Raw genomic sequence first — 21,808 nt, forward strand, 5'->3', positions numbered from 1 at the left:
GCTATATCCCACTGATATCACAAACACCTCATTTTGTTACCATCATCAACTAACACAGACTGAGTCCTTAAAATATACATGACACTTAAACATACTTACTCGAATAATTAACCTGACAGCTACAACACCAGATGTGGCCATGATTTTGGCACTGTTTGGGATTAAATTAAAGATGGTTGGCATGATGGCTTCAGCTCCATGATCAAACTTGTTTCCAAGAACTGACGACAGATGCCTTCAAGAAAAAGTGAGGGGAGGGAAAAAAGGAGGGAGAGAGAGATCTATGCCTTTTATTTGGTATTTGTTGCAACTACTATATTGACAGAGGTAAAGAAACATCAGAAAACAAAAGCATTCTAAATTCAAATAAAATTTCTTGTCCTTGTCATTTTCAGCACATAACTTTTTCTGAATGACTGATTTCCATACCATCACACACCTTACCACTTTCAACGTATTCTCCCAGTTCAATGACATTTATTTTTGAATAATTAAAAAAGTAATTTTATTTTTACTGGTTAATTCAACAAGCATTTATTAAGCAACTGCTATGTCCCAGGTATTATGTTAAGTACAGGGAATATACAGGAAAAAGGAAAGCAGAAAGAAGAGAAAAAGAAAAGTCCCTGTCCTAAAGGAGGTTATATTGTATTTTGAAAACTGCATGAGTTGACATTCTTCAACAAAAATGGAAAACTACCAAGATGATATAGTATATTAAAGTTAGGAATCAGTACTCTACAAATAATTCTGATGTGTTGCTACATGAGTTTCATCACTATCACTAAATCAAAGACTGAATATCTGTCCTAAAATCTGAAAAATTAGCAGATTTCATCAAAGATTTTGGAAGGAAGAATAAAATCTTCACCCAAACTGTAAGATGAACACTTTACTGGAGTCAGGAAAAGAAAGTCAGGTCACAGAACAAGATGGGGAAAGTCAACACTTTAGAGCAATTCTGCAAGGTTTTAGGTTAAGGAATAAAGAGAACCTAGAGGACTGAGACATCAAAATGTTTCCAATAGAGAAAGAAATTGTATGACCAGTTAACACTAACATACATTAACAAAGCATTTTAAATATGGTTTCATCTGCCAACTTGTGGTTTTTTCCCCACCTTAGCTTAATAATATATGTACATGAGATTCCCTTTCCCTTATCTTCCCCCTGCAATGCACTATGCCCAAGGATGAGTTATTTTCTTCCCCTACCCAACATTTTTCACAGATAAAATTGGGTTCATATTATATAAACTAAAATACTACCTATAAAGGTAGTAAGGTTTAGTGGAAAAAAGTAATGACTACAAGACTCAGAAGACCTGAGTTCAAACCCCAACTTGAACATATAAGTCTGGGCCTCAGTCTCTTTATGTATAAAATCAGGGAGTTCACGGAAATGATTTACAAAGTACCTTCCAATTTTACTGGATGATACCCTACTATGATCTTATATGCTAAATTATGAGCATGTCATATGCAGTCATGACAATGAAATAAACAGTGGGAGCAGAGCACAGCAGAGATGGCCAGGCAGCCTTAAGAGTCGGTTAGTGCTGACTGGATGACCAGTCATTTAACCTTGCTGTCTCAGCCAACTCTTTAACACTGCACTCTAAGTTATGGAAGAGCTGCCCATTACAATAGTGGAAGAAATTTCACACGAAGTGTTCCTTATACCAATGGCAAAAAATAAACTAAAAGTGTATGTGTCATGAATGTGTGTATGTGTGTCACAGATCCAAGAAGTATTGATAGAAGGAATCTGCTTATCAGGAGTTCCTATACAAATGGCATCTCAGCAAAAATTATTCAATCAGTTATGACTAGCAGTCATGACATGTAAACAAACACATGTTCATTTTTGGCCTGAAACCTACACATAAATTTAGGGAATGCTGGTTATAGCTGGCTGAATGAGAGTAAATTTTTCTAAAGGGGCACTTGAGGTTTTAAGACACAGGTTACTCTGTAGAGACACAAGGAATCACAGGTTGAGAGCTGAAAATGATTGTAGAGGTCATCTAGTTCAAGCCTAGGAAAGTGACTCAACTAAGGTTACATAAGCAGACAGTGAATTGAACTCAGGTCCTCTAACTCTAAAACTCACTTATCTCACTGCCTCTCCTGAGATGCCTAAGGTTCAGAGACAACTCTAACATGAGGGACCATAGCCACATCAGCCCCCTTGTGATGGCAATCTCATGAAATTGATCTTTATTCATTTCCCTTCAATCAATTTCCCAGCCCTCTGCTGCAAAACACAGCTTGTTCCACAATGAGAAGGAACAATCAAACAAACAAAATTCATGGTGAGTACCAATCCACAAATAGGGATTCCACAGCTATACACCATTCCAATTGAAGACATTATTATATTCCCTTTTCACAAAATGTAGAGATCAATAATTATAAAATAGCATGGATTTGTAAGTGGATGAATTCAACATTACAGATTACAGTTATTTCTAAATGAACACTTTTTGAAACTATTAGCTAATTCATTAGTACTCTGGGCCATGGTTGAGATTTTAGGTTGACCATGGATGTGATAGACTATGTTTAACAGCTACGAGGCCGTTTATGGGTGTTTTAAAATTACCAAAATAATCCTTTCAGCCAGATAGATATTCTAATGAATGGTCTAAGAGTTAATTTTTTGCCATCTTTTGAAAATACTCTGCAATAAATAAGGGGCAGATGGGTATAATTAAAATTACCTCTACCACATATAAAAACAATTTAAAAACTATACATATCAAGTTGTTCTTGAGGACTTTTTTCTTTCAATAAATAATCCCAGTCTATAAACTTTGCCAAAATCAAATATCTAAATTTATCGCCTAATTCAGATCCTGGGGCAATTACTTACCAGCAACCACACTCCAACGGAGTATTTATCTATTTCTGTAATGTCCACCCCTCCCCTTCCCTACCAGTCCCTTCCCTACTGATAACATGTGCATTCTTAAAAAACACATCACCTTTAGTTATCATCCCATATCCCTCTTTCCTTTCTTCCTCAAATTCATAGAAAAAAGTCACCTTTCTTGCCTCAATTTCTTTTCCTCTCACCTCTCAAATCTCTACCACCTAATTTTCAATAATTATTAATGATTAATTATTAATGTATTGAAAATACTCTGTCAAAAAGCACCAATAAACTCATTTTCAACCTGATGGCCTTTTCTCAATTCTTATATTTCTCAGCCTCTCTGCAGTACTGACACTACTGACCATCTGGATACTCTCTCTTCTCTGGCTCTTCATTTCTCTGCTCTTTCTTAATTCTCCTAGCTGACTGCTACTCCTCAGTCTCCCTGGACCATTCAACACCCATATCATACCTACTAACTCTGATTCCGTCTCAGGTCTTATATATTCTCTTTAAGAGTTCTATAAACTCTTTTTATTTCAATTTTCATGTACATGTCCCCAAGACATGAATACTCAGCCACCATCTCTTAGCTCTAGTCCCTTATCTTTCAGTTCAAATAGGATGTCATGCTGGCATATCAAACTAACGTTCAAAACAGAATTCATTCTAATTTCCAGTAATCGTTGACCATTTTTGAGCTTCCTTATTTCAGCTGAGAACAGACGCAATCTTCTAGTCTCTAGGTTCACAACCTTAAGTGTTCTCAATTCCTTTATCTTCCTAATTCTAAACATTCAATGAGCTGCTACATTTTGTCACAATTCCATAGGACCTCTTGAACACATCTACTTTTCACTACTCCTAGAACAGCCTGCTAAGTTCAGACTATCATCTCTTCTTCCCTACTCCCCTATTATTAACCATTCTCTAACTGCTTCCCCCCAACACTGCAGTGTCTCAAAGACATTCTCTCCATATGGCTGTTGAGGGGATATCCCTAAAGGTCAGATCTGGCCATTCCATCCCCCTAGCCAATAAGTTCCAATGGCTCATTACTGCTTTTATATCAACACAAACTCCAGTTTTGCCTTGAAAATCCTTTCTAACCTGGCCCCAACCTATCTTTTCGATCTTTGTATATATTACACCCCTTCCCACCCTCTACCAACCAAACCAAGCAGATAAGTCTTGCTGGTGTTCACACAAGCTGCTCCATCTCCCATCTGCATGTCTTTGTAGTGGATGCCCCCAAGGCCTTTAATACACTCCCTTTTTACCACTCCCTCTTAGTATCCCTTATTTCCTATAAAACTCAATTAAAACACTATCTTCTTCATGAAGTATGATTCATCCAGCTTCTGGTGCTTCATTCCCCAAAATAACTTTCCAATTATTTTATATATGCCTACAGATAGACATATTCTCTCCTCTCCCAACTCTTGAACAAATATAAGGTTCTTGAGGGTACAGACAGTTTCATTTTCCCCCCTTACATCCCAGTACCTAGCCTAATGCCAACCATGTAATAAAAATGCATTATCTTAAAATGCTAGTCCTAAGGTTTAAAAGTAAATGTGACCAGGAAATAAAATACTAATGAATTTTCTGAGTCCTAAGATTAGTAAATTTCAAAGCAAGGAAGAGAGACTGTCCTGTCATTATCTCTAAAGTAAAACAACATATAAGTAAACCAGTAAGAAAAAGGGGTGTACACAGGAAAATGGACAATGATAAGAATGGGAAATCGTTTTTTGTAGACCTGGGTGGCAGCCCAATTATTTTAATAAAATGTAGGATTATTCATATCTCACCAAAGAAAATTATACAGTATAGTTGATAGAATCTCTTTTGGAAGGTAAGCAACTGGTTTGTACCATGTTTTAGCATTTCAGGTACAAACTGAGTGCAAAGGGCAGCCTTTAGCATAGTACCTGGGACCTAGTAGGTGCTTAATAAATGATTATCAATTGAAAGTTTTAACCAAGTTAAAAAACTCATTACAAGGTAACTATTGAAATGTCATTTATACACATGCTAAAATTATATTCCGTGGTCACATAAATTAATAGAAAGTAAAACTTGCTTACTATAATCAGTAAAGCTGTAACTTGAAGGTTTAAGGTTAAAGAGGACTTAACTACTGTAGTATATAATTTGGTTACAAAAGTGAAAGTGGAAACTACAATATATATGTGAAATAAAAAGAATATAATAATCACCTAAACTAGTAAGTGTAATTGTTAAGCAAAAAGTGACAAGGGAATTTTAGAATACTGCATATATCCCATTTTAATGAAAATCACAGAAAGTTCCTTCATCGTTAAAATAAATCTATCAGAGTCTAGCTCTTTCCATGAAATAACATTAAAGTAACTACTTACATAAATATAACTGAATTAAGAAATACTTCATAACAACAGCGAGACTAATGTGAGCCTTGGAGAGTAACCAAAGTTTAAGGTATGGCCTATTTATGAAATTCCAAAAATAACATCCTGTGGAATACTCTCACAAGACAAATTTATGAAACATTTAACAATCTGCAAGAATGCATTTCCTACCCCAGTGTGATACAAGCTTCCCGGACAACTTGAGAACGCAGGTCTTTAGCAGATAATTTAAATGCTCCATCCAACAGACGCAAATGTTGAAAGAAATTATCATATTCAGCAGCTCCAGCCAAAAGTAATGATCGAATCTTTTTCAACTGACAGAAGACACATGATTTAGGTAGATATAAAACATTTCTCAAAACTGAATATATTCAGCAATGAAAAAAATGGTAAGTAGACTTATACTAGAAAATGCTGAGAAAAAAATATTAGCATAAGAATTCAGGTAGTTAAATGTTAGTGGGTATTAAATGTTCCAAATATTAAATATATTTAGAAACAAGAGGATGCTAGAACTCCACAGATGGTCAGAGCCTACTATAACCCCAGAAAACTCTTCAAAACAGCTCAATGCTTTACAATATGACATGTAAAATGACTGGAATTGTTATATAGGGGCAAATTAAGTGTTTTGTTCCCCACTCCCCCAGCACTAAGTGAATTTAAAGAAAACAAATATCTACTGTCCTACAGCTTTCTAATTGAAAGGATAAGCTGACTCCAAATAATAGAGCGGGTAGCATTTATAACATCTTTGTGATCAATCATCTTTAAACAGCTTTGCTCAAGTAAAATATAGTCCTTCACCAATCCTGAGCTCCAAGTGGCCTTATTTTGTCACCTAATTGGCTCAATTTTTACAAATTCTTTAAATTACTTAATCTACTTTTCTCCACTATCAAAAATGGGGAAATGATCTATAATATAGAAGGGAGTGTGGTCAGAAATCAAAAAGTCACCTTGGTAGGAAATGATTCTCATTTTCAATCTATCTCTGTCTACTGGATTCTTTTTACTGCCTACAAACATGCCCACATCTCACTTACCCTTAAAAACTGTCACTTGATCTGACCATCGCTGCTGCTGTACTCCATTGCTCCTCCCTTTCATGGTTAAAGTTCTTGAAAAAGTCATCTACAATGGTAACTCCATTTCTCTCACTTTCTCTGAAAAACCACAGCAATCTGACCTCTATCCTTGTCATTCAACTGGAACTGTCCTCTTAATGGACAAACCTGACAACCTTTTCATAACCTTGATCTTCACTGACTTTCCTGCAGCTCCTGACACTGTCATTCATTTTTTTTCCTCCAGGATCTTCTATCTTCTCTAAGTTGTTATGCCTCTGCTCATCCCCCTCCTGTTCCATCCCCTTCTATTTGTTTGACTTCCTTCTCAGTTTTCTTTCCTGGCTCTTCACCTAACCACGGGACCCCTAAGCTTTATCCTAGGTTCTCCTCTTCAGTGACTCTACAGTATCTTACTTAAGTGATCTCATCAGCTATCATGAGGTTAAATCATCACCTATGCTAAGATGGCCATATAGATATAGTCAGAGATACACAGATCTATATCTATCTGTTAATTCCTACACCTAAATAATAATGATAGCTAACATTTATGTAGCAACTACTATGTGCCAGGTGCTGTGCTAAGCCCTTTCACAAGTATTATCCTGTTTGATCTTCACAATAACTCTGGGAGGTAGGTGCTATTATTATCCTCATTTTACAGATAAGGAAACTGAGGCAAATACAGGTTAAGTGACTTTCCCAAGGTCTCACACCTCATAAATTTCTGAGGCTGGATTTGAACTCAAATCTGCCTGATTCTAGATCCAGCACTCCATCTAGTGTGCCACCTAACTGCCTCAACTACATAGTATACCCATAAATATTCTATATATACTAAATATATTAAATAAACATTAATACTTAGATTTGTCTCTATAGCAATATCTAGTACATCTGGAATGTAAACATGTAAAGATAGGATGTGTACATATAAACATACAAGGTGTGTGTATGTATGTACACATATATATGTAGAATGTGTCTCTACACGTGTATATATGTATATGCATGTATAATACATAATGCTTTTTTATTACATACACATGTATAGGACTGTACATGTGCATGCATGTATGTATGCGTATATGTACATGTATAAAACTCCACCTTTAGTCTTCCTAACTGAGCGATAGTAACAGTTTTCTGATTTCCTCTTGTATCATCTTTAACTGGATGTTTGAAGGCAATTCAAACTCAACATGTCCAAAACAGAATTCGGTAATTCCACTCCCCTCAAAATACTCACTCTTCTTCCGAACTTTCTTATTACTGTTGAGGACAATTGCAGTGTCACCTCTGATTCCGCAATCTCACTTTGGTCACAATTTCACCTATTGGTTAACCTTCAATCTTGCCTGTATATCTAATTAGCTGCCAAATTATGTTGTTTCTAGCTTCACAGCAATCCTCTGTATATAACACTATAGACTTCTCTCCATTCAGATAGTCACAACCTAGTTCAGGTTCTCATCATCTCTCATCTGGACCACTATACTAGCCATGAGAACTGATCTACTTGCCTTGAAATTTATCCTACCTCTATACAGAATTGTGTGCAGTCGTGGGGAGGGAGGGGGGTAGTGGGGAGTAGCTGGGGAGGGATAAAATCACAATTGTATGGCAGTGATTGTTAAACATTACAAAATTAAAAAAAATAATAAAAAAAAAAAAGAAATTTATCCTACCCCAATCCATCCTTCACTCAGCTGCCAGAGGGCTTTTTCCACAGCATATAACTGAACATGTCAACTCCCCCTACTTAAGGAGCTGCAATGGCTCCCTATGATCCACAGGATCAAATATAAACTTTATTTGGCATATAAACCTTTTCATAACAAGGACCCTTCCTACCATTCCAGCCTACATATATCTTATTTCCTGCCATATACTCTAAGATTCAGCTACACTGGCCTACTAGGAGTTCCTTGACATGACATTGCATTTCATCTATGTGTCTTTATCCTGGCTGCCGCCCATGCCTAGAATGCTCTGCCCCTCATCTCCAACTCTGAGTTTCCCAGGATTCTTTCAAAACATTGTTTAAATACCGCTTTCTGGAGAAGGCTATCCCCCTGCCCAGTCAAGATGCTAATGCCTTCCATTTTCATACCCCCATCACATTTGTGTATATATCTTGTATGTGCCTACATATTTACATGTCTTACCCATTTGACTGTGAGCTTCTTGAGAGTAGGGACTGGTTTTTTGACCTTTCTTTGGATTACTAAACATAGCATCTTGCATGTTACTAAAACTTTGTTAGCTCATTGACTGAAAGAAGAAATTAAACTGGGGAATGGATACTAAAAGTTTTGAATTGTATTAAAGTTTACAGAAAAAAGATGACACTAAAAGCAGATATTGTAAAAAACTAGCAATCTTTTTAAAACTCACAGAACATTATAATGTAGTGGGCATAAGAGAGAAGAAACATTAATACACACACACACACATACACACACACGTAACAGAAACATCATTCCTAGCTTAACAGTAATTTATAGTGGAAAATAATATTGACCATCATTAGTTACTGTTTGTTTTTAATAATGGCAAAGTTTAATGAATGAGCATGATTAAAAAGCAATTATATCAAAATTAAAAGCTTACAGCTGTTACTCTCTGTTCCCAGTCATGTTTGTCATCAGATAAGATTTCTCTAATTTTATTTATAGATTCTTCAAGATCTCGACTGGAATAAATCTGTAAATTAAAAAAATGTAATCAGTCTATAAGACAATTCATATAACTAGACAAAGCTTATTTTTCATTGTATCAAGATGAGAATATGGAACACGCATGAATTATAAAACATTATAATTTTAAAAACATCCAAGTGCTAACGAGACCAGTTTGAGGTAGAATGATGTGATATGTGTCTTCAAACTGCATATATGCTTGCTAAGTTTTTTGACCCTGTCACGATCCTTGCTGGACAGCACTACTGAAAATTTAACAAATTCCTGGCCACGTAAGCAGAAAAAAGAATTCTGGTAAAAATGCTCCATGCTATTTGTGATAAGGAATTAAGTTTTTGTTTACTCCAATATTGTATGGATCTTTGATCCCATAAGTGTGGATAGTCTTTTTAATGATGCAGATCACAAACTGTAGAGGACTGCCCATGAGACTCTTAAGCCAAGTTTTCCTCTAAGTTCACCACAAATCTCCACCCAACATAATGGGGCTTTCCTGGAATTCTTTTGACACTGCAAAGATACCAATGAAGAACAATGGTCCTATTGGTTAACCTTCAATATTGCCACATTATCAGCTCAGCTTTTTTGATCATGTATTTCTTCCATAATATACTTTACCTCTCTTATCCTGCAGGGATTCCTTGTTCAAAATATGTTACTACACATTTATGTCTACCAGACACTTCACTATTGAAAGATCATGGTGATGTTGAACTTCAAATTTCTGGAAACTACTATTTCATTATTCAAAACCATACATCACTAGGAAAAATGTTGGGGAAGATGGCAGAGAAAAGTCAGGAAGATGCCTGAGCTCTCCTCAGTTTCCCTCAAAAAACAATGCCAAATCAAACCTCTAAACATATTCTGGAGTGACAGAACCTACAAAAAGACAGCATGAAATTATTTTCTGAGGCAAGATAATTAGTAGGGAAGGTCGGTCTCACTTGGGTAAAAAGGGAGTGCAACCCAACACAGGTGGTATTCAGACAAACCAGTGGGAGGCTCTTAGCTATAGCACAGATCAGCACCCAAGGCCAGCTGTCAGGTCTGCAGCCCCAGTGCATCAGAATAATTGTCAGCTCTGGAAGCCACAGCACAAGAGATGTAACTAAGTTAGCCCATCCCAGTGTAGTGGGCAAACTGCCAGCCCCAGAGGCCCTGGTACAGAAAGTCAGTGATCAGGACCCAGTGCAAAAATCTTGGGACAATGCCTCCTATACCCCAGGAGAAGGGCTCAAATCTGAAACTCACAAAATAGGCTGGAAATTAGCAAAAACCAAAAGAGAGTCCTGACCACAGAAAGCTATTGTAATTACAGAGAAGAAAGATCAAAACACAAACTCAGAATAGGACAACAAGGGCAAAATGCCTACATGCAAAATCTCAGAGATATGAATTGGTCTCTAACCCAAAAAGTTCACTTGGAAAAGCTTAAAAGGATTTTAAAAATCAAATAAGAGAGGTAGAAGAAAAATTGGGAAAAGAAATGAGACTTATGTAAGAGAATCATGAAAAAAAGAGTCAACAGCTTGGAAAAGGAAACATAAAAACTGGCTGAAGACAATAACTCCTTAAAAAACAGAATTGGGCAAATGGAAAAGAAGATACAAAAGCTAACAAGGGAAAAATTCCTTAAAAATTAGAATTGGGCAAGTAGAAGGTAATGAATAGAATCAGTCAAAGTCAAATCAGTCAAGAATCAGTCAAAGAATAGAAAAAATAGATGAAAGGTAAAATACCTCAACGGAAAAACAAATAACCAGGAAAAGACATCCAGAAAAGATTATTTAACAATTACTGGGCTGCCTGAAAGCCATGAACAAAAAAGAGCCTTGACAGAATCGTTCAAGAAATTATCAAGAAAAATTGCCCTGATATTCTAGAATGAGGGGTTAAAATAGTAATTAAAAGAATCCACTGATCACTTCCTGAAAGAGATTCCAAAATAAAAACTACAAGAAATATTATAGCCAAATTCCAGAACTATCAGGTCATGGAGAAAATACTATAAGTAGCCAGAAAGAAACAATTCAAATATCAAGGAGCCACAGTCAGTATTACACAAAACTCAGCAGCTACCACATTAAAGGATCAGAGAGCTTGGAATATGATAATTCTAGAAGGTAAAAGAGCTTGGATTACAACCAAGAATCAACTATCCAGCAAAAATGAACGTGATCCTTTGGGGGGAATAATGGACATCATTGAAGCAAATTTTTTCAACTTTCCTGATGAGCTTAATAGAAAATTTGCTCTTCAAATATAAGACTCAAGAGAAGTATAAAAGGGTAAACAGGTTAAAAAAACAACATGTTATTCAATAAGAAAAATGTTGGGGTTAGAAAGATGGGCCTTTTTATTTCAGGGAGAAGTCAAGAGTCATTAAAAAATTCTGCAGTTTCTCAAAAGCAATCCAACCGACTCTCTTCTTGCTGTCGAATTCTGGGACCAGATTATTGATCTGTTGTTTAGAAGGGGAGTTCAGCACCAGCTGAATGGCAATTTATTGATGAATTCTTTGGCCATGGCAACTCATGAAACAAAGGGTGCTGTTAACATAAACAATATTAACTTATGTCTCAACTTTTCAAAGATACTTTTTGGTCTCAATTTCATTTTGTTTTCATGGTAACACTACATGGTCAATCAACTAGTGTAGGGGGCCTTAGGACTTATAAGACAAAGTACCTTTCTTTAAGGAGTTCACAATCCACTTGAGAAAAAAAAGGTTTACAAATGGGTAAATATTTCACAAAATAAAGCAACATAAACTGCAAATAAGGACAACAGGCAATAGACAGTATGGAAGTTTCGAGGAGGAGAGCTAATTTGTGGGAGAGGTGATAAATAGCTAGACAGAAGAGATATATTTTCATTCAACTGATGGGGAAAAGTCAATGCCACACAAGCTAGTGTAAGATCTGGAATTTAAACTCAGCTTGAGTCAATAAACGTTTATTAAACTCAATGCTGGGAAAGAAACCAAGTTTATATAAGTCAGAGTCCTTGACTTCAGGTAGTTGGATAATCCACTAGACAGGTATGATACATAAGCAAATAAAAAAAAAAAAAGGGTAAAGGATATGTATTTAATAGAGGTGCAATTGTTACCCTGAAGGCTGGAGAGAGAAAAGGCTAATAATTATAGGAGCAGAAGGGCTGGGGATAACAACTTTGAAAGGCTCACTAAGCAAATGGCATTTAAGAGATTTCAAGGACAGACGGAAACTCAATAGGCAAAGAAGAGCACAAGTGTTCTACTTATTGGGAGTAGTATGAGCAATGGAATGGGCTTGAGGGAGCCCTGGGCATGGACAGGCAAGCAGAAAGAGTTAACTGTGACTGAAGGACAAACTCCATGTAGGGAAGCAGTATGTATGAAATGGTCTCAGAAAAGTAGAATGGGGCCAGATTGTGGTGAGTTGGTATCTTTGATGCAAACCTAAGTAGTATGAATTAAATAAGCAACAGGGAAATATGGAAGGGTTTTTAAGGAGTGATATTACCATATTTATGAATGAGAAAAATTAGTCGGCCAGCCATATGAAAGAAAACTGAACTGAGGGGAGATAGAAGGCAAAAGACCTGTTAAGAGCTAAATTTGTCAACAATTTCGATCTACTGCAGATCAGTGGCAGCAACCAAGTTGAACTTTCAACATTCCCCTCCAAATAACTTTAAAATGATGCTTCAAATAAAATTTTGGAGCAACACAGCCAACAAAAGGTCAAGGTGAGACACTCTTCTGCCTAAGAAAACTGCAGAAGTAGAGTGGAGGCCTGTGTGGAGCCTGTCTTTCTATAACAGCAGCAGCTTCCAGGTACTCCCAAGCCCAGGGGAGACGGGCAATTGGTCAGAAGGAGATTACAGGGGACCCTTTGCTGGCATCGAGTATGGCTGGCACTGACTAGGAATTCTATTGCCCATACGCAGTTCTGGGTCCTAGTTCCATGGTGGGAGTGAGTACTAGAAGTTATTCACAAGGAAGGCAGAGCCCTGAACTCAGGTGCAGGACAAGGAGGTGCATTAGCACTTATGGCTGAAGGGAACTAGGGACTCTTCCTGGGTAAAGACCAGAACACATACCACAAGAGCAGCAACTCACACCTCCCCTCTGATCACGCAACCAAAATTTGCAGGACACCCCCACCCAGATCTACCTCAGAACACAAGAGCATGAATAAGCCTAAAGCTTAAGACAATGCTTCCCCATGCCAAGGTGAACAGAATTCAACTTTAACATAACATTTAAAGTCAACAAATAGATAAGCAAAATGAACAAATATAAAAAGCTCCTATGATGACAGGGAAGACCAAGACATAAACTCAGAAGAAGGCAACAAAGTGAAGATAATGACAAACAATACCTCAAAGAAAAATGCTAAACAGACCCAAGCCCCCAACAAGAATTCCTGGAAGAGTTAAAGAAATACATGAAATTGGTAGAGAAAAAAAACTGGGAAAAGGAATGAGAGTGATATAATAAAATTATTAAAAAAGAACTGACAGCTTGGTAAAAGAGGCACAGAAGTACTGAAGAAAATAACACCTTAAAAAAACAGAATTGTCCTAAGGGTAAAAGAAGCATAAAAATTCACTGAAGAAGAGACCTTATTAAAAAGCAGGACTGGCCAAATAGAAAAAGAGATAGAAAATCTCACTGAAGAAAATAATTCCTTAAAAATTGGAATGGACAAGTGAAACAACTCCCCTGAGATATTAAGAAACAACAAAACAAAGTTAAAAGAACGAAAGAATTTCAGTCTCCTGAATTTTAGTCTCAAACTCTTTCCTCTACACTTCATTCATACATTACTATTCAGCCTGTTTATTAACCAGAAATCCAAAACTTTTCAGAATACTTCAAGTCAATATGCTACATACCCCAAAATACAGGTGTATAACACTACTAACACTAACTACTAACACTAACTATAACACACTAACACTATGTACTGGAGTTTAAGAATGTTCTTTCTTCACACGCTATTGAAAAATTAGGTTATTTAAAATTTTTTGCTATATGTGGTTTCTTGTGCTATGTATTTCCTGAAATCCTTTCTTCTGGTATAGAAGCACTCCCTTCTGAACATTTCATTGCTCCAAAAAGGTCCCATTTTCGCTTCTCCATCTTGTTCTAATTTTGAATTGCAAGAACTTTATTTTTTGGATCTACCTTTTTCCTTTTTTTGCAATATTCCTGATAGTCATTACTTGATTCTATAAAAAGTATGGGGTAAGGAAAAGAGGGTTCTAAATTAAATTTTTTAAGACTGTCAAAAAAGAAAAAAGAAATTAAGAGTTCTAAGAACAAATCCACTTTTCTCATGCTTTTCTTGCGCACCACACTCAAGCACCACTACTCACCTGTACTACCGGTACATCATCAAATGCTTTAATGAAGTCCTCTTCATCAACAGCACCAGCTCCTTCTTTTGTAGCTGACAGAAAGAAAAACTATTATAACAACCAAAAAACAAGCCAGTGTTTATAAAACAGTCAGGATTACAAAACAACACTGAAAAAGACATAACTGTAATACAAGTTAAAATTTTAAAACATACATAATGAATCAAAGACATAACACATGATATTGTCCTTTAATATTACGGCACAATTGAGCACACTAAGCTTGTTGCAATATAATTGGACAAGGATGTGCTTCTGCCTAAAAAAGAAAATTTGCTTAAGCAGTAAAGTTTTGGTTTCAACAGCCTCAATTCATCTATACTAATATTCAAACACTATGAAAAACACCTGTGTGCTCATCCTTCATTGCCTAAGAAGACCACGCCATCAGAGAAATAATAACATGACTTGCATTTGACTTTGTTTTGAGTGAGGGAGGGCTGTGCAGGTCACCAGCCTCACTTTTCCCCCAGAGTCATCTGAATCCAGTGACCAGATATTCATCAGGATGACTGGAAATGACCCAGGATGAGGCAACTGGGATTAAGTGACTTGCCCAAGGTCACACAACTAGTGAGTGTCAAGTGTCTGAGGTGAGATCTGAACTCAGGTCATCCTGACTCCTGCACTGGTGCTCTATCCACTGCACCACCTAGCTGCCCCATGAAAACGACCTTGAATAAATGTAAAGGATCATTTCAGCAATGACTATATCATTGGTATTGTCTTAGGTCAAAAAAATTCAGCCAACAAATCTGCCAATGCTAAAGAATCACATCAGTCTTCTCTCAAGTTTTAAATTATGACAGAGATGCTTAATTCTTAATGATCTTAAAATTTTCCATTTTCCAAGGATTCTTGCCTTAAAGTTTCATTTACAGAGAAGAGTTTCAAATGAGCATATCCTAGGTAAAGCAGCAAGTCTGCATTATTCCTCTCAGGGTTTCTTTTTGTTTGTTTGCATGTCAGATGCCTTCTTTGGGGACAAATTATTTCTTTTTGAAATTTAGAACTCTCTTATACTTTACAATCAAGAGAAATGCTTCCAAATTTTAATTCACTTTTAAGTATAGTTTTGTCCATGTTGTTGAAGGGCACAGAATCTTAGTGATAGTCTAATCCAAAATCTTTACGTTATGCCTTTCAGGACTAAGATTTATAGAAGTTATGTGATTTGCAAAACTGACACAACTAGTTAGTGAAAAAGGCAAAATTCAGATCTAAGTTTCTTGACCACCAGTGCTCTTTTCAGTATTCCACACTTCCAATCTTACCTATACTATCTACAATGAAAACTGAACCAACAAGTTAAAATAGAAAGGTTCTGTTCTAGCTGAGTCCCCAAAAAAGAAAGAGAATGAAATGATGAAATGATGAGGAGCATATAAATGAAGGTCAAATTGTGGTGGAGATGTAAACGAATTCAGATGATCTTTCAATGTATTACCAAAAGACTCATTTCCAAAGCTACTATTATATCACAAAAATACCAGTGGTTCAGTAGCATTTCACAGCTAAGTGGTGCAGCGGATAAAGCACCAGTGCAGGAGTCAGAAGGACCTTACTTCAAATCTCACCTCAGACACTTGATACTCACTAGCTGTGTGAACTTGGGCAAGTCAATTAACCCCAACTGCCTCATCCTGGGTCACCTCTAGTCATCCTGATGAATATCTGGTCACTGGATTCAGATGGCTCTGGAGGAGAAGTGAGGCTGGTGACCTGCACAGCCCTCCCTCACTCAAAACAAAGTCAAGTGAAAGTCATGTCATTATTTCTCTGATGGCATGGCCTTCTTCAACAATGGACGAACACACACACACACACACACACACACACACACACACACACACACACACATCCCAGTATAACTAGAACAATAAAAACATCTTAGTCTAAGCCTTTTAAAGTTAACAACGCCCTACAACTGGTGTCTTCTTATATACTAAATATAGTTGGAGCTGGTACCTTGTTGATGTTTTTCAGCAATGGGTATCAACACTTCCCTTGCCAACAGGTATTAACTGGCTACTGAGACTCAATTAGGGTTAAAGGAAGGTGGGCAGAAAAACAACACTGCTAAAGTAGTTGGCTAAATTTTGTTTCCAGAGAAAATATAATGAATTATACCTCTCACCTTTCAAGAGAGGCAGAGGACGCTGTGAAGGTCAAATGTCATATACATGATAAGTCAGGAATATTATATAGGTTGTTTTAGTTTATTTCTTTTTCTCTGTTATGAAGGAGGGTGAATGAAATCTAGAAATTGTTGTTTCCACATACAAAAGACATCAACAAAACTTATCTTTAAAATGAATGAATAAATAAAGCAATTTGCTAGGAGAAAACTCAAGATCTGCTGTTCTACTGGCCATCTGTAGAATAACAGGAGGATGGGGATTAACTACTGCAATAAATGAGGTTGGGACAGCTAGGTGGCACAGGGCATAGAGCACTGGCCCTGGAGTCAGGAGAACCTGAGTTCAAATCTGACCTGAGAGACTTGACACTTACTAGCTCTTTGTGACCCTGGGCAAGTCACTTAACCCTAATTGCTTTGCAAGAACAAAATATAATAAATGAGGTCAAAATCTGAAGCTTTTCACAGAATTCAGGTTGAATCTATAACTATCAATAAAGTTAAACCACAGAAAACATCATAGCAGTAGGTATAAAGTAAAGTCTAGATCTGTGGGTATTTATAAAACCCTAGCAGGCACAAAGTGTGTATTACCCAGGTTGCTCTGAAAAAGGTATTAAGAACCATGGTTTTTGCATTTTTATGTTATTACCCCTCAGAGGGCCCAGTACAGGTGTTTGCACATAGTAAGCATTTTATTTATTTGCTTTTAAAAAAATTATTCCAGGGACGGAGCCAAGATGGCAGAGTAGAAGGATGGACCTGTTCTAGCTCTAATGCCATAGCGCATAAAATACCTGTAAAAAATGACCCTAAACAAATTCTAGAGCACCAGAAGCTACAAGACAACATAGCGAAAGAGATTTCCAGTCCAAGACAGCCTGTAGGGCTGACAGGAAAGGTCTATTGCACAAGCTTGGATCAGAGCACAGCCCAGCCTTGGCTATGCTGTGGACAGAACTGGAGCAGGCTTCAGGGTACATAATCATGGGCAGCAGCTGTGATTCCCCATTTTTCTCAACCCACAAATGCCAGACAGCTTCAAAGGTCAGTGCAAAAGCTCTTTCACCTAGGTGAGAAGGGAGTGAGGTCTAGCTAGGCCCCAGGGAAGAAGCAGCCACTGCTGAAGCAGCATCCATTTTTGAAGCCCTTGGCCTAAAGACCTTGGGGGAATCGAACCGCTGATCTGAGTCTCAGTTCTTAATGGCAGCCCTGGGGTGAGGAGGAGCACTGGTATGGTGGAGCTGGTGATGACTTTGGAGAGGAAATCTTACTCGCAGATCCTGGGCACAAAAGTTTGTGGTTGCTTCCAGACCAGAGTGCAGGCCAGGAGAGGGGTAAATACCTCTCCCTTGCTTGTGCCCCCTTGGAGGACCTGAGAACTTACAAGGCCCCAGAGTATACCTTCCACTTCACAAAGGACTCAAAAGTCAAGTAACTGGCTGGGAAAATGCCCAAAAAAGGAAAAAAATATAAGACCAGAGAAAGTTACTTTCTTGGTGAAAAGGTATTTTCTTCTATCCTTTCAGATGAGGAAGAACCAAGCATACCGTCAGAGGAAGACCTAAAAGTCAAGGCTTCTACAACTAATACCTCCAAAACAATATGCAATGGCCTCAGGCTACAGAAGAGCTCAAAAAGAATTTTGAAAATCAAGTAGGAGAGGTGGAGGAAAAACTGGGAAGAGAAATGAGAGAGATGCAAGAAAACAACGAAAAAATGAGTCAACAGTTTGCTAAAGGAGACCCAAAAAAATGCTGAAGAAATAACAGCTTTAAAAACAGACTAACCTAAATGGCAAAAGAAGTCCAAAAAGCTAATGAGGAGAAGAATGTTTTAAAAAGCAGAATTAACAAAATGGAAAAGGAGGTTCAAAAAACTCACTGAAGAAAATAGTTCTTTAAACATTAGAATGGAACAGCCAGAAACTAATGACTTTATGAGAAACCAAGAAATTATAAAACAAAACCAAAACAATGAAAAAATAGAAGACAATGTGAAATACCTCACTGGAAAAACAACTGACCTGTAAAATGGATCCAGGAGAGACAATTTAAAAATTATGGGACTACCTAATCAAAAAAAGAACTTGGACATCATCTTTCATGAAATTATCAAGGAAAACTGCCCTGATATTCTAGAATCAGAGGTAAAATAAATATTGAAAGAATCTACCCATCACCTCCTGAAAGAAGGTTTCCCAAAAGGAAAACTCCTAGGAATATTGTAGCCAAATTCCTGAGTTCTCAGATCAAGGAGAAAATATTGCAAGCAGTCAGAGAGAAACAATTTGAGTATTGTGGAAATATAATCAGGATAACACAGGATCTGGCAGCTTTTACATTAAGGGATCAAAGGGCTTGGAATATGACATTCCACAAGTCAAAGGCACTAGGATTAAAACCAAGAATCACCTACCCAGAAAAACTGAGTATAATACTTCAGGGGAAAAAAACAGTCATTCAATGAAAGAGAGGACTTTCAAGCATTCATAATGAAAAGAACAGAGCTAAATAGAAAATATGACTTTCAAACACAAGAATCAAGAGAAGCATGAAAAGGTAAACAGGAAATAGAAATCATAAGGGACTTAATAAAGTGCACTGTCTACATTCCTACATGAAAAGATAATATTTGCAATTCCTGAAACTTTTCTCAGTATTTGAGTAGTTGGAGGAATTATATACACATATATAGACAGAGGGCAGAGGGTGAGTTGAATAGGAAGGGATGATATCTAAAAAAATAAAATTAAGGGGTAAAAGAGGAATATATTGGGAGGAGAAAGGGAGAAATGGAATGGGGCAAGTTATTTCTCATAAAAGAGGCAAGATAAAGCTTTTTCAATAGAGGAGAAAAGGGGAGAGGTGAGAGGGGGGAAAAGTGAAGTTTACTCTTATCACATTTGGCTTAAGGAGGGAATAACATGAACAGTCAATTTGGTATGAAAATCTATTTTACACTATAGGAAAGTAGGGGAGAAGGGCGTAAGTGGGGTGTGTGGGAGGATGATGGAAAGGAGGGCAAATGGGAGGAGGGAGTAATTAGAAGTAAACACTTTTCGGGAGGGATGAGATCAAAAGAGAGAATAGAATAAATGAGGGACAGGATAGGATGGAGGGAAATATAGTTAAGTCTTTCACAACATGGCTATTATGGAAGTCGTCTGCATAACTACACATGTATAGCCTATATTAAATTACTTGCTGTCTCAGTGGGAATGGGAAGGGCAGACTGGGCGAAGGGGTAATCAGAATGCACGGTGTCCTGGGATGGAGGGGAGGGGAGAGATGGGGAGAAAATTTGGAACTCAAAATCTTGTGGAAATGAATGTTGAAAATTAGAAGTAAATGAATTTTTAAAATTATTCAAATTTTTTTAAATTATCAAGGTTTTCAATTAATTTTTTTCTTCCTTTCCAGTCTACCAGGGGGAAAAAGAATGAAAAACAATCCCACTGCAACAAATATGAATAACCAAGCAAAAAAATAAATGTCCCATGTTGACCATGTCCAAAATGCATGTCTCAGTGAGCATATTAGTCCATTAACCTCTCTGTTAGAAGGTGGGTAACATTATTCATAATCAGTCCTCCGCAATTAGAGTTGATAATTACATTGGATTAAATTTCTTAAGTCTTCTAAAAACTTTTTTTTAAACAATGTGAGTGTGCTGAGGTAGGCCAGAATGGGAATGTGACCTATGACTCTCGCAGAGAATGTAAACTACTTTGAGTAAATGTAAACAGCCAAACTAACTAACCCATGGGAACACTTGCATGTGATCCTGAGCCATACCTGGACTATCCCTGTTTTGTTCTGTTTTTATATAATACTTGACCTGGCCTAGGGTTGGTACAGGGATCCATGATGTTACTTTGTCCTCTTGCTGCCCAGAAGACTGGTCTCTTGTGAGCATACTCCTCCAATTAACCTAACTAACTTTATTAAAACACATTAATATCCAAGATGGTATATGCCCCTCTTTGTTTTGTATCCCAGTATTCTTTTGGAGGGCATGCCACCCCACAATTGGCATAATTACGGCAGAACAGATCTGCTCCCTTACATTTGGTGTAGTGGGTAGAATAGTTTGCCTCCTTACAGTAAGTTGGTCTCAGGATTCTGCTCATGTCACTCTTTATCAGTTCATATAAGTCTTTCCAGGTTTCTCTGAAATGATCTTTCATTGTTTCTTATAGCACAATACTATCCCAATTCAAATATGCCACAATTTGTGCTATCATTTAATCATTTTATTTACTTTCAAATTTTAAAGATCTCTTGACTTCATCCATGTCAGTAGGCACTCTACCCCTTTGCACAACGCAACCCTGCACATTTCACCTCAGTACTGGCAGGTCAATGGTAAAGTTCTTGAGAGGGGTGTTGTGGAAAGATAACTGGAGGTAGTGTTAGAGCACTTGGGTTCAAATTCCAACTGTGAATTACTATTAAATTCATCTCTCTAACACTCTTCTGCTACTAATGTAGCTTTTTGCATAGAAGGGAATAGTGAGAATATTGAGTCTAGTTTAGACTTCATCAAATTCTCCTAAGAGAACAGTCTCATCCCAGACCTGCCTTTAAAGGCAGCCTAAGTCAGCCCAGTGCTGGCTTTATGAGGACTCTGGCCTCCAAATCTCTGGGTTCAAGGACAGCTTTTTGATAGTAGTAGTTTTAAAAGCTTGAACAAGAAGGGACAGAGGAAAGCTGGGTATAAGAATAGTTGGCTGGAAAACATGTAAATTAAATTAGATTCTCTTGGAACCAGACTCCATATATTCAAAAGCTTTTCCAGAAGAGGCAAATATGGGGAACTAAAAAAGTTTAAAATTGACTATCCCAAGACTGGAAAAGAAGGCCTTACCTTATTTCTGGCTATAAAACTAAAAACAAGTAGTATCGGTAGGAGTGGTGGCACAGCTAGGTGGTGTAGTGGATGGCAGAGTTCCAGTCTGGAGTCAGAAAGACTCCTTCCTCTCCTTCAAATCTAGCCTCAGAAACTAACTACCTATGTGACCCTGGGCAAATAAATTACTTAACCTTGTTTGTCTCAGTTTTCTCATCTGTAAAATGAGTCAGAGAAGGAAATGGCAAAACACTCTTGAATCTTTGTCAAGAAAACCCCAAATGGGGTCATGAAGAATTGGACATGACTGAAACAAGTGAACAACAAAAAGTATGTGAGGGGCCCTTTGACTACAAACAG

At 37.2% G+C, this 21,808-nt stretch overlaps 1 protein-coding gene across 17 annotated transcripts in view; it reads right to left on the reverse strand.

Moving 5' to 3' along the window:
- Positions 1-21,808, reverse strand: part of CLASP1 (cytoplasmic linker associated protein 1) — a 338,497-nt gene that overhangs the window by 136,751 nt on the left and 179,938 nt on the right. For all 17 annotated transcript variants that reach the window (XM_072613409.1, XM_072613408.1, XM_072613396.1 and 14 more), the window contains 4 exons: positions 14,416-14,489; positions 8,957-9,049; positions 5,442-5,587; positions 100-235 (listed from right to left, as the gene is read on the reverse strand). In XM_072613409.1, coding sequence (XP_072469510.1) covers positions 100-235; positions 5,442-5,587; positions 8,957-9,049; positions 14,416-14,489 — 449 coding nt within the window. The remainder of the gene's footprint in view (positions 1-99; positions 236-5,441; positions 5,588-8,956; positions 9,050-14,415; positions 14,490-21,808) is intronic.

This window comes from Notamacropus eugenii, chromosome 5, assembly GCF_028372415.1.
Source record: "Notamacropus eugenii isolate mMacEug1 chromosome 5, mMacEug1.pri_v2, whole genome shotgun sequence".
Classification (NCBI taxonomy): domain Eukaryota; kingdom Metazoa; phylum Chordata; class Mammalia; order Diprotodontia; family Macropodidae; genus Notamacropus; species Notamacropus eugenii.